Source organism: Typopeltis vanoorti, chromosome 6 (assembly GCF_054136105.1).
Source record: "Typopeltis vanoorti isolate ZY-2024b chromosome 6, IOZ_Tvanoo_1.0, whole genome shotgun sequence".
Taxonomy (NCBI): Eukaryota; Metazoa; Arthropoda; class Arachnida; order Uropygi; family Thelyphonidae; genus Typopeltis; species Typopeltis vanoorti.
The window spans coordinates 132,604,318-132,631,933 of record NC_143554.1 but is presented as its reverse complement, the minus strand read 5'-3'; the positions used below and the strand labels follow the sequence as shown (position 1 = coordinate 132,631,933).

At 37.9% G+C, this 27,616-nt stretch overlaps 1 protein-coding gene across 7 annotated transcripts in view; it reads left to right on the top strand.

The window, feature by feature from the left end:
• Rab3-GEF (Rab3 GDP-GTP exchange factor) overlaps positions 1–27,616 on the top strand; it is a 1,186,669-nt gene that overhangs the window by 454,904 nt on the left and 704,149 nt on the right. For all 7 annotated transcript variants that reach the window (XM_090394443.1, XM_090394448.1, XM_090394444.1 and 4 more), the window contains one exon: positions 1,632–1,749. In XM_090394443.1, the coding sequence (XP_090250569.1) occupies positions 1,632–1,749 (118 nt within the window). The remainder of the gene's footprint in view (positions 1–1,631; positions 1,750–27,616) is intronic.

Below are 27,616 nucleotides of genomic sequence, written 5' to 3'. Positions count from 1 at the left end.
CATAAGTACATCATTCAGTCTCCTCTGTTTCCATAAACTAGGTGTCCTTTTCTGCTCAAGACATCGCTTCTTGCCTTTACAACGCCACCATGTTAAAAATACCAAATCTTCTTCTGACGTAGAATATTGTTCTTGCATTTGGTGCAGTTCACCAAAACTTCCCTACAGAAAACTGGATTGTATTCATAAGAGGACAGTCTGGCTAAGTGATGCATGTCTTTGAGACTCACTTCAGTCACTTTCTAATTGATGTTCTGTTTTTGGCATTAGGCATCTTCTGTAGATCATTTAATGGGCATTGATCTATTGAACTGCCTGTTACTGTCATTTTTTTCTTAAGCTTATAAGCAATCAAGCAACATAGCTAGCCAACATCCACTACAGTCTATCCAGCTTTAAACATATGCCAAGCCAGTTTGCATTCTTCTCTTTCATTCCATCTATGTTTGGTCTTTGGAACAGTTTTCCTAAGGACTGCAACTTCCAGATGTTAAAAATAAACATTCTTTGTTTTACTTCTTAACCATTTATCCACATCCACATGCAGCACCAATGTGCTATAGATTTTGCATCTTATGTTTGGAATTGAAACACGCACGCACGCACGCACACACACACACACACACACACACACACACACACACACACACACACACACACACACACACACACACACACACACACACACACAGGCATAACCTGACTTATGTAAATTTGACTTTAAATATAAATTTGGACATACACAAATTATCCTGAAGGGCTGTGGATGAAATTTTGAAGTATAAAAATTTTACTCAACATCCTAACTTACTTGTATGCTATCTATCAGCTATTCTCCACAAGCCAGATGAACAGTCTATGTGGTGCTTGTGTGTGCTTCCTTCAGTCTCCCTTTCGTCACTATTGAACATAGATGTGTTGTGCATTTGTATTCATACACTTTAATCATTTTTATTGTTTCCTTGCACTATTGATGAAGTAAAATGACGTCAATCCTATCTGTAAAAAGGAACAGAAGTGTAATAAAAAAAAAAAAAAAAAAAAAGAAAATACACCAAACTTGATCTAAAAATGAAAATTTTAAAGAAATATAAGATGGAAAGTGAGTAAGGATGAAGCCTAATTGCCCACAATTCTTAACATCCCAAAGAAAAATAGATACAGCTTTAAATCTGTTATCAAGAGCTTTATGAAAAAAAAGAAGTCATTGTTTAGTCATCTCTTGATAATTTCATTAGGCAGGGTGAGTGCCAAATTAAGCATTTTTTTATTTTTCTGTTTTCTCATATTATTTATTCTTTATTTTTGCATTAATAATTGCAAATTGGAGTGTAATGTGCATATGCATCCTCTGAATGAAACTAACAGAATTAGACCTTAAAACATGTTAATGCACTACTGCAAACATGTAAGCAGTAGGGTTTTAGTAATGAGTGGGATGTATTAAATCCGGCTTTCATGAAATTCATGAGCAGAATAGTTTGTTTAACATAGCTCTTACATCACAGTTTGTGTGTGTGTGTGTAAACACAAGAATTTGAAGGGAATCACTATGTAATTCTTATTTAATTTTAGTAAGTTGGATATATATTTATATATAGTTTTTTTTTTTTTGGTGTTGTTTTTTATAGGACGAAAGGGGCTGGTAGAGAAGACATCTCTAATCAAGCATAGTACCAATCAACAAAAGAAACAACAGCAAGAGGTGCAACGTATGCAAACACTTGAGGCTCGTAGTACTACACACAGGTATTGTCTACAGTTAATTGATTTTCTTATATAGTTTACTATTTTGCAATAGACTTACACAGAGGATGATTGCTTTCAAGAGGAAAAATCCATGGATATATCTTGATCTCTAACATTAATTCCTAAATATAGAATAGTCACTTGCATTAAGAACAATGTTACTACGTCTATCTACTAACCAAACACCAGTACAGACATCTTTAGTACCTCAATAGAGGTCTTATTTTATGGAAATACTGCGGCTGATTCTTGAATCAGCCGCAGTATTTCAACTAGCTGATCCAGTATGCAGGTCTGTCATTTACCAGACAACACAACCACTTAGAAGTATTATTGAAGCAGAAATAAACTGAATTATCTTGGCATTATAATGAAGTACTACCTGATATCAATGTCACGTGCAGCTACTATAAATGGATACACCTATTCTCTGTATGTAATCAGTAAATGTTTGCCAGTAATGGGGAACCAATTTGATCGCTAGCACATAGTTGGGGCTTGGAGAGCAGGTGCCAGTATTTCAGAAACAGCTGCACTTGTTGGTTACTCTTGTACTACAGTATCAAGGGTGTACCAGGGCTGGTTAACCATTAACAGACATCCAGCAGAAGGGCTCACATTGGTCAACCATACATGGTTGATCCTAGTGGTAAGCATTGGGTGCCATGACTGGTATCTCAGCAGTGACGTGCAACAGTCACAGCTCACCGACCAGTACAATAGTGGAGCAGTTCAACCTATTTCCACATGCATTATGTGCTGTACCTTTCTTTGCCTGGGGTTCCACAGCCGGAGACCAACAAGGGTACTCATGATGCTGGCCAGCATGGCAAACAACGGCTCTCATGGGCCAAGGAATGTTGGCAAGGGACCCTCAACAGATGAATGAAGGTCATCTGGAGTGATCAGTCCCATTCCCTGCTGCACCATGCTTATACCCAGATTGGCATTTGGTGTAAACAGCATGAAGCCCCATCTCCATGTTGCATTGCACAGTCGAGGTTTAACAGGCCAGTGGAGGTAGTGTTATGGTCTGGAGAGCTTTATCCTGGCATGCCCTATGTCAATTAGTTATCTTACAAACACTGAATGGTGAATATTACAGGAACCTGTTTGCCAACCAACACCATCCATATTTAGGTCTACCCTGACAAGAGTACCGTTTTTCACCAGAACAATGCACCTTGTCATTAGGCTCGTACAACTACTCAGTGGAGGTAGGAACACAACAATGAATTCACAGCATTGCCTTCCTAATTGTAACCTAATTGAACATGTGTGCAATATGCTAGAACAGAGTGTGAGAACTGCTGATCCTCCTCCTCCACGGAATGAGTGTGAACTGACGGAGTTGCTGCAGCAGACATGGGTGGAGGATGTTTGACACCTTGTGGAATCTGTTCCTAGGCATCTGTAAGCCATGATTACACAGAGAGGTGGACCAGTATGTTATTAGCTGGCTGTTTCTAATGCAAAGCTAACTACAACTACTCAGTGGAGGGAGCAACTACAACTACTCAGTGTATAGTGTTATAACTTGCATAACGTGTATAGGTCTTTTTTGTAGGGTAAAAATCATCCTCTGTGTGAGTCATTTTCATAACGACACAATGCACAAGGTTTGTTTTCCTGAAGGTAAAATGAATAGAGTGATTGAGGTATTGGATATGAGGACTAAGGCAGCAGACATGGGTGGAGGATGTTCGACACCTTGTGGAATCTGTTCCTAGGCATCTGTAAGCCATGATTACACAGAGAGGTGGACCAGTATGTTATTAGCTGGCTGTTTCTAATGCAAAGCTAACTACAACTACTCAGTGGAGGGAGAAACTACAACTACTCAGTGTATAGTGTTATAACTTGCATAACGTGTATAGGTCTTTTTTGTAGGGTAAAAATCATCCTCTGTGTGAGTCATTTTCATAACGACACAATGCACAAGGTTTGTTTTCCTGAAGGTAAAATGAATAGAGTGATTGAGGTATTGGATATGAGGACTAAGCGAGCAAAGGAGTTAGTAGTGGTATTAGAGAAAAATGACTTGACTGAGAACATCCTTGTTCTGAATGTGAGATTGTATATCAGGAGGATGTCGAGAAGGATAAAAGGTAATAGTGGGGCAGGAAAAGTAGTCAGTATGTTGCCCAGATATGACAGTGATGAGATGAGGTGGAGAGCAAGAATTATGATATGCTAGCAGAAATGTGTTAAGAGAAAGGAGAGCAGTTTGTTGATGTGTGGAATAAGTATAAAGGAAGAATTGAACTGTATTAGAGAGATGGACTGCATTTGAATGGTTTAAGTGTGAGTCATTTGGAGAGATTGCTGCTGGAAGAGAGAGAGAGAGAGAGTAATGAGTGCATAGAATGAATCAGAGCTGGTAAGAAGCAATGTGAAAGAGTGGAAAAGTAAGGAAGGAGAGATTGAAGGGGTGCTTATGAATGAAGAAGTGGGTAGCATGAGTGTAGAGAATGAGAGAACAAGTGTGCAAGACAAACAGCCTGTCCACCCTGAGGGGGGAGCCTCAGGATGGACAGGGGAACACAGCGTGAGAAAGGTTGATGCTGTAAGATGATGTGGGGAGACAAAAAGGAAAGGAGATGATCTGGTATGTAGGGAACAATTGGATTTGAAGAGGGTTCTGGGATGAGTAAGGAGAAAAAGAAATGGCTCGAGGAAAGTTTGGAGAAACCACAGTGGTATCAGTGGAACTTGTTATAGAAAGAACAGGAATGAGCTCTTATTTTGTATATGAATGCTAGAAGTATCAGAAACAAGGAAAATGAAATGGTTGCATTGATTGAGTTTATTCACCCAAAAATTGTTGGCATAAATGAGACATGGTTAGATGAAGATGGCATTCTGACATGAATAGAGATGGAAGAATATGATGTAAGAACAAGTAAAAAGGGAGGTGGAGTGCTATTGATGATAGTTAAAGAGTTATGTTCATATGAGGTAGAGATGTAAGGGGGAAATAGTGATAATAGTTTTGAAGCTGTAAGGTAGAGGTGAATTAAATGAAATACTTTGTTGGATGTTGCTGGAGACCTGGTAATGTGGAGGTAGTGACCTGGAAATATATAAGCAAATTAGCCAAGCAAATTGGGAAAGGGTGATTATTATGTGTGATTTTAATTATCGCAATATAGATTGGGATGACGAGATAGAAACTGGAAGTAAAGAAAACGAGTTTCTTCAGTTTTTGAGTGACAGTTACCCTCAGGCATTATGTAACTGAGGACACACGAGGATTGACAGTCTTGGATTTGATCATCTTATCTGTGAATGTCATTATAAATGAAGTTTCAAATCTCCCTACAGTTGGGCAGATTGACCATGTAGTGATTACCTGGGTAGTTGCTAGCCATGTGAGCACTTCTTGGAGGAATGGGTATATGTGGAACTATAAGGCTGGTGATTATGAGAAGTGTAGGAGACAGCTTGGAGCTGTAGCATGGAATGAGGAGTTGGGTGGAAAGGAGTTCAATGCTATTTGGGTGATATTCAAGAACTATCTAGTGGAAGCAATATCTAAATGTATTCCAAGGGTCAAAAGGATAAATAAGGTAGGCATGAAATGGATGAATGAAGATATTAAGCATGCAATACAGAGAAAAAAGGCATTCTGGAGACAACATAATAGGAGAGGTAATAATCAATTCCATGAGAATTGATTATTACCTAGACAGGCAAAGAACAGTCATCCTCCTTGCCTGTTCTTTGCATTTCTCATGCAAAGAACAGTCATCCTCCTTGCCTGTTCTTTGCATGAGAAATGCAAAGAACAGGCAAGGAGGATGACTCAGTAAGGTTAGCAAAAATTCAACATGAGCAGTAGTTAGCTAATGAAGCCAAACAAAAAAAACAAAAAAACGCTGAGTTCTTTCGATATTTAACCAGCAAAAATAAGAACAATTATGGTAAGATGTCATTGATTGGAGAAAATGGTATAAGGACAACTGTTGTGGAGGATATAATTGAGATATTTAGTGAGCAGTTCATAAAGGTCTTTCATCCATGTGAATGTGACATCATGGAGAAGTTGAGATCAGTGGATAATGAGAAGGAGAGACTGACTGTGACTGAGGATAAAGTGTATGGGAAATTAAGCAAACCTGATATTAAACAGACTGTTGGACTTGATGTATTTTGAAATATGTACCAGGGAGTTGACATCTGCCTTGACATATTTGTTTAATATGAATCTTATATTGGGTCATGTTCCAAAGGAGTGGAAGGAAAGCAAGATTGTACTGCTTTATAAAGGAAGTGACAAAAGTCAAGCATCAAATTTTAGGTTAAAGTGCTGGAAAGACTGATGAAAATCAGGATCCAGAATTGGGTTGACAACAGAGGTATTATCTTTGATGTACAGCATAGATTCTCTAAAGGAAGGTTATGTTTTAGTAATCTGCTTATTATAATAAGTTGACATCAGCATTGGATGCGGGAGGTGAATAAATAGTAGTATGCTTTGACTTTGTAAAGGCTTTTGATAGATTACCACATGACATGTTGATAGTCAAACTAGAGCAGATCAGGTTGGATATTAGACTGGTGCATTGGATATGAGATTGGCTGTCTGATAGGTATCAGCAAGTCGTATATGGGGGAACAATATTACGGAAGAGGAAAGTCACTAGTGGTATGCCTCAGGAGTCTATTTTAGGGTCTTTGCTGTTTAATTGTATATTAATGATATTTGGAAAGATTTGAATGGGGATATTCAGTTGTTTGCATATGATCAAAAGTTGAGAATAACTATGAGTTGAGCAGATGTTGTAGCCTTACAAGAAGACCTGAATAGACCAAGTGAATGGGTGTGGGGATGCCAGTTCAGTGTTGTGAAATGTAAGGTTTTTTTTATAAAGAGCAAATTCTACATCCCATTTTGTTTTCAAATTTTGGGAAACAAAATGGGATGTAGAATTTGCTCTTGGTGGGGATATATTGTTGATTTAAGGCTTTTCATAAAATGGTGGGAGATTGGAGGAGAATAAGAGGTCGTACCTGGAAGTTGTATAAGGAAGGTATGAGCTGGAGAGTGAGAAGTAGGTTTTTTGTATTTAAAGTTGTGAATAATTGGAATGTATTGCCAGAGAACATAGTCTCTGTTGAGAATTTGAAATGTTTAATGATGAGCTGTGGCTATGACAAAAGGGACATCCTAGATGAGTGTGACTCCATTAGGTCTTGGAATAATAATAATAATAATATTAATAATAATTTGGTAGTCTCGTTTTCTTCTGAAATGCCCTCTATATCAAGTTGTCACATATTCAGGATTAGATTAGACCAGCATTCTTGATGTTAAAGTCATCAAGAGCAATTACTTTCATTAATAGTACACTAATACTGAAAGTATATTAATACTTTCAGTCTTGTAGACTAAGACTATGCTCCCTGTGATGAAAGTATAGAACCATCTTTGCAGTAGACTGTTTTGTTTTATTCACAGCGCAACAACAAATCAGTCTTTTATACAGCTAGGTAAGCGGTATATGACTGCACACTGACAGTCATGAATAGCATGAATAGTGGGAGTTAAATGGATGAGTAGCAGCATAAAGCATAACTTGCAAAAAAGAAAAAAAAAATGTTATGGAGGGAATGTAATGAAAAAGGATATCAGCATGCCTATGAGCACTACAATGTGGGCAAAAAGAGTGACTACCATTTAAAATACTTGTTAGGTAGTCATCAGTGGCCTCGCGTGCCCATTTCAGTTGAGTGTACTGTTGTGGCTTATGCAACCCATGCTACAAAATTTGCATCCACTTGACCATATGATTGCATTTTTATCGATGTATGAAAGTTTTAAGCGTGTAAAGCACATCAGTGCTCATCTTAATTGGTCTAATGCAATTAATTGTAGCATAACTCTGAATACTTTAATTGATCCATTAAATCTGCATAGAGTAGGGGACAATGTGTTTGTTTTAAGATACTGTATATTAGAAAACAGTAATGAAGGAGAATGCTGTATTTGGTTGGTATATTTGAATTACTCAAAGGTAAAATTTGGAAGAGGAGAATGAGGCTTACCTCCTTCGACCACAATAATGTTTCCTATTATAAATATTGGCAAAAAAGTTATAAATTTATCAAAAATGTGTATATTAAAAACTTGTCTATATTATATTATAAAAACTTGCCTACTATGTCAGTTCACATTTCATGCACGCAAAACAGATGAAACTCAGAAAACAAAATCAGCAACTCGTGACAAATGACAACATTCAATTGGATGAGTTGACACAATAACCAATCACAATTGGTTTGCTGTGATTAGTATATTGCGTTTATTTTAGGAATCACACGAAGTCTGGAAACAATTAGGGGAGTCTTTAATGGGAATAAATGCAAAAATATAATATTGATGATATTGGTATTCGGTGGATGAGCACTGCATACCTAGTACAACTGGTATTGACCCCTGGTAGCCATATTGGCATCTGGAAATGTCTGTTCTGTCGAGTCGACACATCTTCAGGATTGCACCAGCATTCTTGATGCTAAAGTTGTAAAGAGCATTATTATTACCTCCATCATGTGGACTAAGGCTGTTCATCCCTTCAATGAAAGCATGGAACCATCTGTGATAGCAAGGCAATTGTTGTGAAGTTATTAGCCTCTCTATATACAAGTAGTCCAGTCATGAAGGTGCTTCACCCACAAACTTTGTTTGCTTGCACTTGGATAAAGGATTTAACTGATTAAAAAAAAAAAAACAACTCAAGATGAAACTATCATTGCATCATCACCCAGTGTGAGACTACCGTCCTGATTATTGGAGGTTTGAAGTGGCTTGAAAAAGATCCCTGTTTAATCTCTAGATCAGGGTTCATGGACCATTTAAAAAAGAATAAATTTCAAAAAAATACAATATATGTCGGCATATAGATGACTGGCGTATAAGAAGAGGCCTAAATTTTAGGATATTTTTAGGTTTTAAGTTTATGTTGGTTGTATACGACGACCCCCAATTTCTTCTTTCTTGTATTAATGCAACGTTAAGTATTGTTGTTATATCCGTTGTTTTTTATTTTATTTTTTTTTTCCATAGCATAGATTTAGTATTTATGCAAATTACCCTAACTAAAGTGATTAGCTCCTCTCTCTCTCTCTCTCTATGTTCACTGGGCATCTACAGATGCCGTATGGTCACTCCGATGCTCGATGATGTTCCACACCAGGCCTTGCCATGTAGTCCTGTTGTTTGTTTTTCTGGCAGTCTCAACACTCTGAAGATCAGTCACTCCACACACGCCATCCATCCATCTCATTGATGGTCTACTCCTGCCTCTTTTTCCAGGAACTTTACCTTCTATTACTGTTCTGAGAAGTCCTCCTTCCATCCTTTCTATGTGTCCAAAATATTTTAACTTTATTCTGTCAATATCCTTAAGGAGCCTTAAAGTTCTACTAATCTTTTCTAAAACCCGTTCATTTGTACGCCTTTCAGTATATGATATCCTCAACAGCCTTCTGTAACACCACATCTCAAAAGCAGATATCCGTTTCTTATCTGACTTCTTTAGGTTCCAAGTCTCGCATCCATAAGTCGCTGTTGGAAAAACAACTGCATCTAAACTCCTCAACTTTGTTCCCATGGAGATAGATCCATCCTTCCAGATTTTAGACAGGTCTCTGACTGTTGTTTTAGCCATTCCTAACCTTTTTCTGACATCTTCTGAACAGCAATTCTTCACATTAATAATGGATCCCAGGTACTCAAACTTGCTGACTTCTTCAATTCTTTCTCCATTAAGATACACTTCTTTCTCAAGAGCTTCTCTATTTGTTTTTCCTTTGAGAACGATGATCTTTATCTTGCTAGAATTGAGTTGAAGTCCTCTGTTATTACTGATCTTGTTAACTTTGTCAAGAATTAGTCCTAGTTCTTCCATGTCATTACAAAGGAGCACCGTGTCATCAGCATACCTCAGATTACTGATCAATCTACCTCCTATCGTAATTCCTGTCCTGAGCTCATCCAATGCTTCATGCATAATGTCCTCCGCATATATACTAAATAAGTGAGGAGAAAGTAAACATCCTTGTCTAACTCCTTTTCCAACTTGAAGCCAGTTGGTCAATCCAACTCCTGTTCTTACTGTGGCTTCTTGCTCCTTATACAAGTTGGCTATCAACTAAAAGTGTGTTGAGGAAAACCCATTCTTTTCATTACTTCCCACAGTTTTACATGCTCAACACAGTCAAAAGCTTTAGAGTAGTCTAAGAAACACATTACCAGAGGGAGTCTGAATTCTTTATATTTTTCTATGATCTGTCTAAGGCAAAGGATCTGATCTCTGGTGCCCCTACCTTTCCTAAAACCTGCTTGTTCCTCGGGCATCTCTGTCTCAATTTCTTCTTTCTTGTATTAATGCAATGTTAAGTATTGTTGTTATATCTGTTATTTTTATATCTATGGATATCCGCTATTATTATTATTATTTTTTTCCATAGCATAGATTTAGTATTTAAGCAAATTACCCTAACTAAAGAGATTAGCTCCAATTTTAATTAATTATCAATTTCACATTTTTTTAAAAATTTTCATCATCATCCAATTCCTGACATGTACCCTCAACTGGTGTACAGGATATAATAGTACTGCATGAAAAATTTACATCATTACTGACTTCCTATCCACAATTTTCCTCCAAATCAGTCTGTTACTTGTCAAGACTCCAACATTATCAGATCTTATATTTCTATCATCTAAGGCACAATGTCTAGTTCTTTCCTAATATCCTCGTTTTTAATATGATATTGCCATTGATGCCATCTGTTCATGCCTCTAATCTTTCTCAGAACTCTCATATCTGTGGTCTCTAGTCTTTGGTCAAGTGATTTATTTCTGTCCCAGCTCTCAGATCCATAAGTTAAAATTGGTTTGAACACTGTTTTGTATACAGCTAATTTGGTGTTCTGACTAATTTCTCTCTTATTCCATATGAATTTATTCAATTGACTTCCTACCGTACCAGCTTTGTTGATTCTATTGTCTATTTACATATTTAATTTACCATCTTCACTAAAAATCGTGCCTAAGTAGCTGAAATGTTTTACTTGTTCCACAGGTTCTCTATTCACAACACAGTTGATATTTTCAACAATTCTGCCTATTACTACTATAACAAGCCAAAAGGGTATTTTACTGGCGACGTAAGTTAAGTTTAAGGGAGATGGTAAATCCCGTATTATTCTACAGCCGGGTACGAAACTCGGATCGAAATCATTCGAAATCCTACAGTTTCTTGCTGAAAAAATGTAAAACAATGTAAAAAGCTCCTAGGAGCTGTGTTTTACATTATGAGAGAATATTAAGGACAGTGACGGAGCTTGCTCCACCTTTGCTCTGAGTTGCACTACCCAAGTGATTACTTACACTTGGGCTTGCCAATAGTTTTTTCGGCATGAAACTCTCGGATTTCGATCCGAGTTTCGTACCTGGCTGTAGAATAATACGGGATTTACCATCTCCCTTAAACTTGATTCTACCTATTTTCATTGTCTTTGTCTTTTTATTGCTGACCTTCATACCATATCTATTACAACAGTTATTCAATTTAGTAAGGGAATCTTGCAAACTTAGCAGATTTATTTAGAAGTATAACATCTTCCGCATAAAGCAAAGAGTATACATTAACATCTCCAATTCTGATGTCGTGTTTAATACCACTTTCCTTCATAATGTGATCCATATAGATAATGAATAACAGAGAGGATAATGTACATCCTTGTCACACACCAGATTTAACATTAAACCATCTTCCTGTACTTCCTTCAATTCTAACTGCTGACTTGCAACTCAAATAAAGACTAAGTATTGCTTGATATAATGCCCCATTGACACCATATAACTGTAGCATATTGAATAGCTTCTCTCTTGGCACCTTGTCATATGTCTTTTTCAGATCGGCAAAACTTAATACAGATCTTTTTTATATTCCCATGATTTCTCAACTTGATAACTAATAATTAAGGAATTGATAGCGTACACTAGAAATATAAATTAAATAAACTTTAATATATACTTTCCGATATTTCGGCAAACGTCACGTTGCCATCTTCTTGGGAACTTAATACAAAGACAAGTGCATGCAAGTACTACATAACAGCAAATGAGAACCAAAGCTAGGAAGCTATCGTTTTCCTAAAGTCCTGATGGTGCCCCCTGGCGGGCTATATTGGTAGTTCTTGGCCTTTGAGCTGAAGTTCTTCTGATAAATGTTTCCCAAATTTGGGGCAGTCTCATGCATCCAAATTTGTTGAGGTTTGGCATGTTCCTAAGGGCTGCAGCTGATTCCATGAATAGTTCTTCATAATTGAACTTGCTGCAGTGTATTACTGTGGCTTTCTTTTATCTTATTCTGTGGGGAGTATCCAGAGCATGGTCTGCAAGCCCAGAGTGGCTGTACTGATGAAATCAGATGTAATCCTTGTTCTGAGATTCTTATATTTGCTGTCCTTCCTGTTTGGCCAAAGTAGGACAGTTTGCAGCTGCAAGGGATCTGGTATATAGCTGCAAGGGACCTGATATAGGCTCCTTATGAAGGTCACTTCTTGACCTGTGGAGATTACCAACAGACTAAAACGATATAACTCTAGACCCCCCCCCCCGCATATATGGGCTCCAAAAAATACATAAAGAAAATGTGCCATTACTCCCATAGTGGATGGCATTGATTCTCCCACTTACAAACTAGCCAAGCATTTAGCCAAAGTGCTCTCACACTATACTGGCAACACACCATCACACATAAAAAAACTCAGCCCACTTCAAAGCCAGTATAGAAAACCTTACACTCTAACATAATGGTCAGTTTTGATGTCTCCTCCTTATTCACAAATCCCCCTCAAAGAAACCTTAGAGCTAATCCAAGCTAAATTTCCCACTGATATCTCAGCCCTATTGCAGTTTACAATGAACTCAGGCTATTTCGTTTGGCAGGAAAAATTCTACAAACAGATAGAGGGGACAGCCATGGGTTCACTACCTTCCCCACCCTTGGCCAACTTCTTTATGGAGACTTTTGAAGAGAAAGCCTTAAACTCAGCCCCACAAAAACCTACCATATGGCTTTGCTACGTTGATGATGTGTTCGCAATTTGGCCACATGGCCCAGATTCACTCCTCTCCTTCCTAACACACTTAAACAACCAACACCCTAGAATCAAGTTCACCCTGGAAAAAGAGAAAAACAATAGCCTCCCCTTCCTAGACACACTAGTCACCCGCCAACCTGATGGAACCTTGGTTTTCTCAGTTTATAGAATAGAAAACGCACCCATACAGGCAGATACATTCACCTACAATCCCATCACCCCCCCTCACAACAATATGGAGTTATTAAGACACTATTCAACTGGGCAAAAATAATATGTTCAAATGATCAAGTCCTAGCCACTGAACTAAATCACATCCGTGACACTTTCTCAGCCAATGGCTATCCCCCCAAAAGAATCCAAAAAATACTTCAACCAGTTACCCATCTTCCACCCCCTTCACAAAAAAGATTACTCTAAATCCATCATCATTCCCTACATCCGAGGCACCTCGTTAAAAATCAACAAAATCTTAAAAAAAACATGACCTGACCACTTTTTACAGACCATATAGAAAATTGGCATCCCTTATCTGTTCCACTAAAGACCAACCACTTCCCCTAAACTTAACTAGTGTGTACCAGGTCCCTTGCAGCTGTAAATTGTCCTAGTTTGGCCAAACAGTCAGGACAGCAAATATCAGAATCTCAGAACACAAGGATTACATCTGATTTCACCAGTACAGCCACTATGGGCTTGCAGACCATGCTCTGGATACTCGCCACAGAATAAGGTGGAAGAAAGCCACAGTAATACACCGCAGCAAGTTCAAATATGAAAGACTATTCATGGAATCAGCCTTAACCCTTAGGAACATGCCAAACCTCAACAAATTTGGATGCATGAGACTGCCCCAAATTTGGGAAACATTTATCAGAAGAACTTCAGTCCAAATTCCAAGAACTACCAATATAGCCTGCCAGGGGGCACCATCAGGACTTTAGGAAAACGGTAGCTTCCTAGCTTCGGTTCTCATTTGCTGTTATGTAGTACTTGCGTACACTTGTCTTTGTATTAAGTTCCCAAGAAGATGGCAACGTGACGTTTGCCGAAATATCGGAAAGTATATATTAAAGTTTATTTAATTTATATTTCTAGTGTACGCCGTCAATTCCTTAATTATTAGTTATCATGTTTAACCAGCGTATAAGCCTCTCTACAAGGATTTCTCAACTCTTTGTTGTAAAGTGAAGATCTGATCCTGACAGCCATTATTATTGTCCTGAATCCATCTTGTTCTCCACCAAGCTTTTCTTCCACAATTCTTCTCAACCATTTCTCAAGTATACTGGCACAAATCTTGCCAGGAACACTCAGTAGGGAAATACCTCTGTAATTCTCACATTCAGTTTTATTTCCCTTTTTATATATGGGTACCATTAGCGCTCTACTCCAATCATCGGGAATTCGTCCCACTCTCCACGCCTTCTGAACTATGCAGTGCAGCCACTGTAAGACTTTTATACCACCATACTTCAGCATTTCTGGTCGAATATCATCTACTCCTGCTGCCTTTCCACATTTCAAGCCTTTGATGGCTTTTTCTACTTCAAGTATGGATATGTATGCCTGACTGTATGCCTGTTGAGTGTTTTTTTACCACTGTGCTATCACTGCTTGTTTCATTTAGCAATTTTTCGAAGTAATTACTCCATACTTCAAGGATATGTGGAGTGAGTGTAGAGTGAGTTCGATGGGCGAAAGAATTTATATAAGATGGATGGGTTACATTTGAATGGAGTTGCTGTACGGAGGCTTGAAAAAGTGTTGATGAATGATGTGGAAGTAGATGTACAGACTCAGAAAAACTAGATTTATTAAAGTGGGGGAGAGTAGATATGCAGACTCTAGGGAGGCAGTTGAGTTTATGAATGAGAATAATATGCCTGAGCGAGTATGAAGGACAACAAATCAGAATGGGACAGTTAGTATAAGGCATCAAAGTAGGGATGGGACTAATGGGCTTCTGCAATTCATGAACACTAATGCCTGGAGTATTAGGAACAGGAAGGAAGAGTTTTTGACCCTGGTTGGCACTTCCAGGCCTCAGGTTATTGGCATTAGTGAAACATGGCTGACAGAAGATGATATAGCTAGTGGGATTGAATGTGAGGGGTATAGCGTATTCAGGAGTGACAGAGAGAATAAAAAGGGGGAGGAGTGTTATTGATGAAAGCTGATGAGCTACAGCCAAGGAGGATAGAAGTGGAACTGTTGGATAGAGAAAAGAGCACATTTATGGCTATTTGGTGTGAGTTTGAAACTAGCAGAACAAAATATACAATTGGGTGCTGCTATAGACCAGATGGTGGGGATAGTATGCATAGGCAAATAGAAGAAATGAGTGGAAGGAATGTAATTATTATGGGTTATTTCAATTATGGTAACATTGACTGGAAAGAGGAGAGGGCACATGGGAGAAAGGAATTGGATTTTATGCGGTTATTGAGGGACAACTATCTGCGACAGTATGTAGTGGAAAATACCAGGAGGTAGAGGGTGCTTGACTTAGTAATTGCAACTGAGAATGTGGCTGTAACGAACATGACCATGTTGCCACCAATTGGTGAGAGTGACCATAAGGCCATGACTTGGGAGGTTGGCTAAAGGAGTGGAATTTACAATTAAGACACGGTACATGTGGAATTACCAGGCTGGTAAGTATGACAAGCTTAGGAGTGTGCTTGGCTCAGTGCCATGGCATGTAAAACTGCAAGGGCTGGATGTTGATAGTGCATGGGAGGTGGTTAAGAAGTGTTTGCAGGAGTCAGTGGTTGACTGTATTCCAAATAATAAATTAAGTAGGGGTTAAATGGATGAATAACACTATTAAGCTTGAGCTGCAAAAAAAAGAAACAATTGTGGAGGGAATTTAAGGAGAAAGGTGACCAGCAGGCACAGGAACAGTATAAAGCTCAGGCCAGAAAGTTAACAAGGGTGGTAAGAAAAGCAAAAGCGGATTATGAAAGAAAATTGGCCATGCAGGCTAAAGAGAATCCCAAACAGTTTTTTCAATATGTTGCAAGTAAAAGTAAAAATGTTCATGGCAGAATAATTTTAAAAAATGCTGACGGTAGGGAGGTAACCGAAACAGTCGATATAGTGGAATTACTGAGCGAGCAAGCAAGCACTTGGCAAGAGTATATCATCCAGGTGGTGACATTGCAGGAATGGAAGAACCAACAGCTTATACTGGAATCGTGATGAATGAAGTAGAGGTAACTAGTCTATTACAGAACCTAAATGTCAATACATCGGTGGGATTGGATGGTATACCAGCTCGTGTCGTATGTGAAGCGGCTAAAGAATTGTCAGTGCCCTTGACCATTTTCTTTAATTTGAGCCTCGAGTCTGGGTCAGTCCCAAGGGGGTGACAAAAGGGGGAAATAGTTCCACCTGATAAAGGTGGTTCCAAGGCTGCTGTTGAAAATTACCGGCCAATCAGCATCAGGAATCATTATCAAGGTCTTGGAGAAAACAGTCAAGAGGAAAATACAAGATTGGGTAGATGAAAACGGGATACTGTATCAGGGACAGCATGGTTTTGTGAAGGGTATGTCATGCCTCAGTAACTTGCTCACGTATGATAATCCAGTGACGGCTGAACTGGATCAGGGTAATATGTTTACAGTGATTCTACAGGACCTTGCTAAGGCCTTTGACAGGATACCACATGGAATTCTAATCAGTAAATTGCAAAATATGGGGGATGGATATAGAGTTGGTGAGATGGATAGGAGGGTGGTTGACGGAGAGATATCAGAGAGTGGTTTATTCAGGAGTAGAGTCTACAAGACAGCCTGTGACTAGTAGTGTGCCACAAGGATCTGTTCTTGGACCACTGCTGTTTAATTTGTTCATTAATGTTATAGGAAAGGATCTGAGAGGAACAGTTCATTTGTTTGCAGATGATGCAAAGTTGGGTAGGGCAATAGTGAATGCAGATGATGTCAAAATTTTGCAAGATGATTTCGATAGATTGGAGGTCTGGGCTAAGGAGAATGGAAGTCAATTTAATGTGGCAAAATGTAAGGTTATACATTTTGGGGTGAAAAGATTAGCAGCAGTTTACTACATTGGTGGAACTGTACTCCAGGAAATTGATGAGGCACGAGATTTAGGAGTGTTGGTGGATAAGGAGTTGAAGTTTAAGGGGCACATTGCAAAAGGCCAAATCAGCTCATCAAATCACTTGGTTGCTGAAGAATACGTTGACAAGCATGTTATTGTTCCTCTGTATTGAGCCTTGATAACACTCCATCTCGACTACTGTGTCCAGATTTGTCACCTAGGTTTCTTCTTGACGGGGAGGAGGTTGAGAGGATCCAGACGCAAGTGACCAAGATGATAGCAGGTCTGTGGAATGAATCTTATGAGAACAGATTGAGGATCTGTGGGTTGCAAAAATTGGTTGACAGGCAGAGGAGGGGAGATATGATTGAGACATTCAAATTACTGAAGGGTTTCTACAAAATTAATTCAGAAGATATTTTTGAGAACAGGGCTGGTTGTGTGAAGACTAGGGGACACCCATGGAAACTGGGCAAAAGTGTGGTTAGTAAAGGTGTTAGAGCTGGGTTCTTTACTTTTAGACTGGTGAATGAGTGGAATGGGCTGCCAGAGTCTGTGGTGGATGCTGTGACAGTGAATGAGTTTAAGGCGAGGTATGATAGATACTGTATGAATGTTGAATAGTTGTGATAAACATGATTTGGGGGACTGCCTCGATGAGTCTAATGACTCCCTGGAGTTGCCCGTAGTAATAATAGTATCTTTTTCTCCTGTTTTCATGTCACTTTTATCATCTCTAACTCCTTTCAGCACACTTTCCTCCATTTCTAAGCTTCTTCAACAACCTCCAGAATATTTTGGTACCTTGATATTTATTTTCTATGTTCTCGCCAAAGTCATCCCAATGACTTTTGTGTAGCTAGTTTTACACAATATTTAGCTTTCTTACATTTGTCTCTGTATTCTCTAAGAGCACAAGCTGACTTATTTGCCAGGAACTTTTGATATGCTTACTTCTTTTTCTTCACTGCCTCTTTAACTTTCTGTGTCCACCATGGAGTTCTGATTTTTTTATCCTTGCACAGAAGTTCACCACATGCCACTCTGGCTTTTCAATAATCTTTGTGTATTTTAATCTACGGTTCACATCTGAGAGCTGCTTAACTTTTATTTGCTTTAAAACTTTCTTACATGTTATGCTTTTCAGTATGAAATTCAATTTTATCCTTCTCAAGACTAAATAGTGATCACTTCCAATTTCAAATCCTCTGTACGTTCTGCTGTCCTGCACCAGGGAGAAAACATCACTATCAACAATAACATAGTCAATGAGATTTTCTTATTCCTAGCCTCTTCTCTCCATGTGAATTTGTGCACATTTTTATGTTGGAACATTGGAGTTAGAGCAGAAATCCAACAGGTATTTGCCATTATTATTTGCTTTGCTCTTTTCTCCAAATTTTCCCAAAACATTTTTGTATGTCTGACAATCATTCCTACTCTGCTATTTAGATCCCCAACAAGGACCAACTTTTCCTTTTTCATTGTGTCAGTTGCTTTCTCTAAAGCATCAAAAAATTCCTCCACTTCTACTTAGTAGAACCTTCTGTGGGACCATAGGCACAAAAAAAAAGTCTCATTGTCCAATTCCCCATTCTGATATTAGCCCACATCACTTTACTTGAGACTGCTTGCCATTCAAGAAGATATTAGCCCACATCACTTTACTTGAGACTGCTTGCCATTCAAGAAGATTTGCCTCGTATTTTGTGTTGAATACTATGGCTACTCCTTCTTTTCCTTGATTGTCATTGTCTGAATATAACATTTTGTATATATTGCTCAGAAAGATCTCACCAGTTTTTGTCTTTTTTGTTTCAGTCACCCCTATTATGTCGATCTGGTTCTTATCTAATTCCTCAGCTAGCTCCTTTTCTTTGCCATTCAGGCTTCTTATGTTGATAGTACCGGTCTTTAACTCTGGTGATATTGAGTTGGGATGTGCTTTCAGATTTGTTCCAGTAGCTGAGTTTTCGTTGTTCACCCTGGTTCCCTGGCAAAAATAATGTGGGCTTTGTTTAACCTGGCAACGCCCCAGCCGACATGAAATTTTGTCATGTTGTACCATCATTTTCTATATTGGTTTAAGCAAATAAGAATACAATTTGGTCGGCTAAATCCCAAATTGCCAGCCCATCCTTGTTTGTTCAGTATCCAGGTAGATACCCAACAGGGTGCACCACCAGAAGGTGAGGATTGGACATTAGGTCAGAAGCTCTGGTCGGTTCTCCGCATTCCTTTAAATGCTATGTGGAGGTCTTCTCTCAGTTATACAGTTTTGACCCTTAAGCACCCCTTTTAAAATTTTAGGATTTTTATTAAAATTTAAAATTTTAGGATTATTAAAATTGTTATCATTTAAAATCATGGAACCAGCAACAAAACGAAGAAAGTATGAAGCTCGATTTAAAATAAGGGTAATTGAAATGGCAAAGCAAACTTATAACTGTGCTGCTGCTAGAAAGTTCGACATAACCAAGACGATGGTAAGGGAATGGAGGAAGAAAGAAGATATTTTTAAAAAATTGCCAAAAAAAAAATGTGCAATGAGAACAGGGATCACTCGATGGCCGCAACTGGAAAATCACGTTGCAGAATGGGTATTCAAACAAAGGCAGAATGGTTATCTTGTTACAAGAAATATGATTAGAGAATATGCACTAAAATGGTCAAGATTGAATCTGGATGAAAGTATAGAATTTCAAGCTACTTCAGGATGATTTAATCATTTTATGAACAGACAAAATCTGATAATATGACAAAAAATGAAAATTACTCAAAAACTACCAGCAGATCTTGACCACAAACTTAACAATTTCCATAAATTTATTATTCAATTGAGGCAAGAACATAAATTTCTATTGTCAAATATTGGAAATATGGATGAAACTCTTATGAGCTTTGATAGGATAAGCAATAAAACAGTAGAGTCTCATGATAGTAAGAGTGTGCTTCAAAGTACAAGTCATGAAAAAACAAGGTTTATGCTATTGTTGTCATGTTTATCTGATGGAACCAAGTTAATACCAATGATCATCTTCAAACGTAAAAGTAAACCTGAGATAAAATTTCCTTCAGGGTTTTTGTACATTTTCATGAAAAAGGATGAATGGATGAAAATGGTGTGAAATTATGGATAAATAATGTGTGGAATACGCGACCAGGCGGTATAACGAAGAAATGCAGTTTATTAGTATGGGATATGTTTCATAGTCATTTAACTGAAAATACTCAAGTCTAAATATGAGACATTTTCTTTGGATTTTATTGGACCATGATTTATTTCTAAATATATGTATATAATCGTCTACCAGTTTCGCCAGTTTGAGTCTGTCTGGCTTCTTCAGGACGAGAATGGTTACACTAACATTAAATGCTAAAACAGAAGAATGCAGTAACTACATTAAAATCAAATAAAACATTCGAAAGATGCGTGACATTAAGAGCATGGGGCATGGAGACTTAGTCATTGTTAGTAGATTGCATTTTATAGTTTTTTGTGAAATTGAGTTCTGCTAAACATAGTGAATTTATAAAACTTTTCCAAATGTCTTTTAATATCATGCCTTGATTTCTGTTGAGATTGTCTCCTGTCCGAAGTACCACTGCAGCTTCTTTAAAGTTTCTACATCTAAAATCTTCTTCAATGTACTGCATGGAGCTGTTGTGTTGTCCCAATCGATGGAATGGTTTGAAATCGAGAAATGATGTGCTAATCCTGATGTGTCTGTTCTGTTTTTGTTGACATCCCCTATATGTTCTTTTTTTCGGATTTTTAGGCTTCATGATGTTTGGCCTATATAATTCAGTCCACAGGAACATGTGATGTTATATACACTTGCGTACTTGTAGAAGGCGATGCAGTCCTTAGGAGATCTTAACATGTGCCGTGTAGTTACAATAGGTTTGAAGACAACCCTGATGTTGAAAGACTTCATGATTTTTGCTATTTTTGTTGAGACTGAGCCGGCATAAGGTATAACGATGGACAATGTATACTGCGTCACTTGAGGTTGTCACTGTGGGCTGTTTCTATAGATAATCTTTTGACAATTTGGTAGAAGATTATATACATATATTTATAAAGAATCATGGTCCAATAAAATCCAAAGAAAATGTCTCATATTTAGTATAAAGGGACCAAATATTAACAGGCAAAATGAATTCTAGAAAATTATAACACAAAAATTACTGTTATACCAGGTGGTTTAACTTCTGTATTGCAACCACTAGATAATCTGCGGATTACAGCTCTTGGTCTGGTTTTCTCTGTTGCTGAATATCTCACCAGTGTGGCTAAATGGCACACATGTTAAACTTGTTGATAGCCAACTAAAAAATACAGTGAGACTGATTTCTGGCACAATTAAATCAATGCCCAAACACTGGCTTCCAGCTCTTAGCACCATTGCTCAAACGAATCTGCACAGGACTAAGGTTCTCTTACAGGAGTATAAGAAAAATCTTGGAGAACACAGCCCTTCCAATACATTTAGATCTCCCAGACTTAAGTGTACAACGATTGAGATCAAGACATCCTCCACTACAATTAGCCCAACTACTACTACAATCTAACTTTGACCTGAAGCAAAAAGTGGCAAGAACAGTGGGAGAGCGAGACAGAGACATCACAAAATTTTCTCACAAAGAATTACAAGAAAGTTTTGATGCTTGCTCACACCTCCCACGAAAATCCTAGACTCAGCTTAATAAATACGAACTGGTCATGGTGTATGTGCAGACATGCTTTTTAAATGGGGTAAACTACCATCTCCCGCATTATGATTGTGGAGCTCAAAGACAAACCGTGGACCATATTGTGACTCAGTGTTATCTCAGAGTATATTCAGGAGACAAATTGGACTTTTTAAGTGCTACACCTGAAGCTAAGAACTATCTGACCAATATGGATGTAACCATTTAATTTTATTGGTTTTTAAAATGACTTTTGACTTTTAATTTTATATGTTTCTAAAGTGACAGTGTATTGTATTGCATGTTTTTTTATTCATGCCATACGAATAAATAAATAACTAGACATCTGCTTGAACAAACCATTTAAAGATCACATGCGAGAAGAGTGGAATAATTGGATGTTGACTGGTGAAAAATCATTTACAAATGGTGAATCTATGTGCACTGCATCACTTGATATGTTGTGCAATTTTGTGATCAAAGCATGGAATAAAGTAAAAGTAGAGACTGTAATAAAATCATTTAAAAAGTGTGGTATCTCCAATCGTATGGATGGTACAGAAGATGATCTGTTGTGGGACACTGATGATGATGAAAATGAAATTAATTCACCAGATTCGAATTGGGATCCATATGATGATCATTTAAACAATGAATCTGAAGAACTATTTTCAAGAGATGATGAAGAAAATTAACATGAAAGAGGTTAACAATTATTATTATTTGTTTATTAAGCCCTACATTTATTGTAATATTTTAAATAAATTTATGTAACAAAAAATTAATCTGATTTGTTTATAAACACTGCCTATTTTCTTATATAACGATGTATTGTAACTACCTGAATGTCCATCCAAGAAATTAAGCTTCCCTTTTTATACTCGCCGTATAATACGACCCATGATTTCAAGGGGTTTTCTGTAATATTTGAGAGTCGTCTTATACGTCGACATATATGGTGCGTGTGTGTGTGTGTGTGTGTGTGTGTGTGTGTGTGTGTGTGTGTAAATAAATTTGATAAAAAAATATCCTTATCCCACCCACCCTTATTGGTTTGCAAATATCATCTCAGTGAGAGCAATAAAAAATAAATAAACAAGTCAGATTGTAAGAGGAAAGTAGGTGGTCTTAAAATTCTAGGTGATCTGCATGCCCATGTCTACAAAGGGTAAACAAGAAGAGTGACTAGCATTTTAAGAAAGCCTAGTCAAATTAGGAACAGAAATTAGCTAAGCTGGCCAAAGAAAGTCCTGCAGTTGTTGTAAGTTTTTCCACTTGGTTATACTATAAATTAAAGATACCAAAAAATTATATTCTTGGTTTAATCCTTTATCCAAGTGCAAGCAAACAAAGTTTGTGCCTGAAGTATTTTCAGGACTGAGGCAACTCGCATATAGAAGCTAATGACATCACTTGCCTTAGTATCCCATAATGAAAAGCACATATCCTTACAGACATGTATAATGCTATGCATTATGGGAAGATCACCTGCATTACTTGATATCACTTCTGGGTCTGGCTCCCACTGAGATGATATTTGCAAATATCATCTCAGTGGGAGATGATATTTGCAAATATTTGCAAATATTTGCTGATGTGAATTGATTAGATGAACTGGAGGTACTCCGTATATTGAGAAATATCAGTGTGAATCTAGCAAAGAAATTGGATGGCATATCAACTACTGTATTACGAAAATATGCAAGAGAATGGTCAGTGCATCTAACTACGTGTGACTTATTCTAACTCTGAGCTTTGGCAAGGTTCAGATGGAGTTGAAAGAGGGCAAGATAGCACCATTTATTCTTCCTCATTTTCTTTGCTTTGCTTTGCTTTCTGCATTCTTTGCTCTACTTCTCATGGGTTCTTTTAGGCCATCCTGTCTTCCAGCTCACCATCACTGTGACCCAGCATCCTGCCACCGTGTTTTCTGTGTGATGTGAACCATGGACAGTAATAACTATTATTATTAGTAGTAGTTGACCTCCATAGAGTCAGTTACTCATTACACACAGTCTCACACAGCTCATTATACCATGACTTGAATGCATTTACTGTTTCTGCACTCACCACACTCCAGGCAATGCATTCCAACCATCCACAACTCTCCATGCAAAAAAAAATTACTTCTTACTTCCTTACTCACATCCTCCTTATACAGCTTCCAAGAAAGGTCTCTTGTTCTTCCCTTGTATCCACCCATTCTGTGAAAAATCTGATCCATGATAATTCAGGAATAACTCCCTACCAACTTATATATCTCAATCATATCCCCTATTTTCCTTCTATCCGTTAGACTCTGCAATTTGCATTCCTTTAATCTACCTTCATATTTTACATTCCAGAAACCAGAATCCACCTAAGTCAATTCTGTCTGAACTTGTTCCAGCATCTTTCATTCTTTTGAAAACTTGGTAACCAAATCTGCATATAGTGATCCATATGCGGTCTGATCAAAGCCTTATAGAGGGAAATTATAACATTTACTCCTACCAGAGTTCTCTGCATCATTCCCATAATGTGTTGTACTGTCCTCACAATTTTAGCAAAATGTCCCCAAAATTTCATATCCTTATCCTCCAACAACAACAACAACCGCCACATCCCTCATCTCCCCCACTTCCTCTAAGATATTCTCACCAATCCTGTACTCTGCATCCCAGCTGTACTTTCCACTTTAAAAACCTCACACTTTGCTATGTTGAACTGATAGCCCTATTCATTTGTTCATTCAGAAAGCCTATTCAAATCCCTTTGCAAGGCTGCAACATCCACTGTACTCTTCATAGTTCTTCCCAACTTTGCATCATCTGCAGGCAGCTGTAATCACCATTCAAACCCTCCCCAATATCATTAACACACACATTAAACAGCAGTGGATCCAAAATTAACCCCTGGGGCACATCACTGGTGGCCTTCATTCTCTGGGATATCATTCCACCATACACAACTTGCCGATTCCTTTCAGTGAGCAAATCTCCAATCCATTGCACTAATCTACTATCCAGCTCCATCTGTTCCAGTTTAATTACCAGCTTGTCATATGACAGTTTATCAAAGGCTTACACTTCTCCTCAGATGTGTTTGTTTCCCCCACATCCCTAGTCATCCCAATCCTGTGTTGTATGCACATACTTCTACTCCTGTATCCATCATCCACTCTTTTCATGCAGTGTTTCCCTGTCCACCCTGACCTCCCCTGTTTGTCTTGTTTTCATTCTCTTCACTCATGCCATTCGCCTCTGCATTTACAAGCATTCCTACTCTACTTACATGCTGTTGCACATCACCTCTCACTTCCTCAGGTCTTCCATTCACTTCAGTTATCACTCCTACTTGCAGCAACAGTTTTTCCAGCTGACTCACACCAAATCCATTCAAATGCAGTCCATCTTTTATACAGTATAGATGGAGTTGTATATCTTTTATACAGCTCCACCTGTCCTCAGATTTATCCCCCACGTGCAATATGAATTCCTTTCACACATCTCAGCTTGCATCCCATTCATAATCCTTGCTTGCCATCTCACCTGTCATACCTGGGCACTACTCTGACTACCTTTCCTACCACACTATTATCATTTACTTTCCTCAGCATCCTCCAAATGTCCATCCTTACATTCTCCTTGTTGCCACCCAGATCATTTGTGCCTACTACCACTACCAACTCTGTTGCTTGCTTCTTTATAATATCTGGTGCTTCAGTTGCTCTGCTCAATCTATCTCCTGGAAAGCAAACCTTATTCACCTTCTCATTGACCAAACCTCTAATAATTGAATCCCTATACATGGTCTCTCTTGAATCATTGGGCACCTCTCTTATGCCAGCCTTCCTTTCCTGCTAATCTCCTCATTTCACTGTGCAGTTTCCTCATCTCTTGCCTCATCTTTGCTAACTCTGCTGTCATATTCTGAGTTAACATAATTCCCTCAATTATGATTATTTTCTCACTGCTTTTCACTATCTGCCAGGTTGATCACACTTTCTTCCTTGCTACTCATTATGCTTATTTCTTACAGTCCATTGGTGTAACTTGCACATACACTATCTTCTGCTGCATTCATTCATTCATTCATTCATTCACCTTATTCATACTCTCTTTCACATTTCTTTTACAATCATTTAAATCCAGAACTCCATTCACTCCAATACTTCCAGACTTCCAGTTTCATGGATTTCAGCACTAACTTCTACTACTTCATTTTTTCACTTCTGACAAGTCTTGCATTTCTAGCTCATATAACATCCACGACACACCTCTTTACTGGCACTCTCATACCACAATCCATTTCTTCTTGGTAATGAATACATAGCACATACACACACTAATGTACACACTACATTTCACAAAATCCCCCATGTCAAACTCTGCATAATGATGTCATGAGAAGCTTTGTTCTTCTTCTTACTGGCACCATGAATAACACAATTTATAATATTGTACATGGTATAAATATATCAAAAACAGTAAATACACTCAACCATACAGTCATAGTATACTACAATCAGTAATTATCAAAATATCATTATTATTATTATTATTATTATTATTATTATTATTATTATTATTATCTGACCTACATGGAGTCATGACAGGAAGTCTATACTCTCTCTCTCATACCAAAAAATCATCAAACCATTCCTTGAACCCATTCACCGTTTCTTAACTCACCGCACTTTCAGGCAATGCATTCCACTCTCCAATCGCTCTCCATGCAAAGAACCTGGTTCTCACTCCCCTGCTCACATCCTCCTTATACAGCTTCCATGAATGGCATCTAGATCTATCCTTGCCTTCCTGTACTCTGAAATATCTTCTCCACATTAATCTTGTAACAACTCCTCACCAACTTATATGTCTTAATCATATCCTTTCTTCTTCTTCTATTCACAAGGCTCTGTAAATTGCATTCCCTCAATCTCTCCTCATATCTGACATTCCATAGTTCTCCAATAAATATTCATCCCGTGAAAGCCAGACGACCAAATATGTGCAGAGTAGTCCATATGTGGCCTGATTGAATCCTTATACAAGGGAAAGCATAACCTATTTGCTTATGCATATTCAATATCCTCCTCATTATTGCCATAATCTGTTAGGATGTTCTTGCAATTTTAGCATTGTGACCCCTTAACTTCAAATCTGTGTCCACCATCACTTACAGATCTCTCATCTCCTCCACCTCCTTCAAAATTTTTCCATAATGTATATCCTGCATCCAATCCTTGTATATCAAATTTGAAGACTTTGCAACATTATATTGAACGCTACACCATGACTTAGCTGCGAGCTCACGTGTCCTTGTGGAAACATCATTTCATCAACAATCGGAAATATCACTCAGTGCAGTGGGAATGGGGGAGGAACCACTGATGGTGAGTGAGCAAGAGGTGTATGAGGAACTGAGTCAACTTGATGTCAACAAGGCAATGAGAATTGATGGTACATCACCTCATGCCTTGAGAGAATGTTCCAGGGACTTAACAACAGCTTTAACTTACCTTTTTTAACATGAGTCTTAGATTGGCCCAAGTTGCAAAGGAGTATAAAGAGAGCAAAATTGTTCTTCTTCATCATCATCCTTGATGGATATAAACATCCTTGATGTTTATATCCTCCAACTGGTATTGGAGTATTTTTTTTGGGATAGTCGTGAACTGTCTCCATTCTTTCGATGCTCAATCCACTTCTTTTGGTATTTGTATACTTTGAGTCTACTGAGTCTTTTTAGTTCTTTATATATTTCTGTGTTTCTTTTTTTTTTTGTCCCAGAGAGTATAGCCTGCTGTCCTTCACAAGAATTTCATTTCTCCAGTTTCTTTTCTTTTGCGATTTTTATGGTCCATAATTCACATCCATATAGTAGAGAAGGTCTTGTCAAAACTTTGTAAACTCTTATTCTTGTATGCTTTTGAACTTGATTAGATTTGAAAATATTATTGATCATTCCTGTTATCTTTAGAAAGTTTGAAATTTTG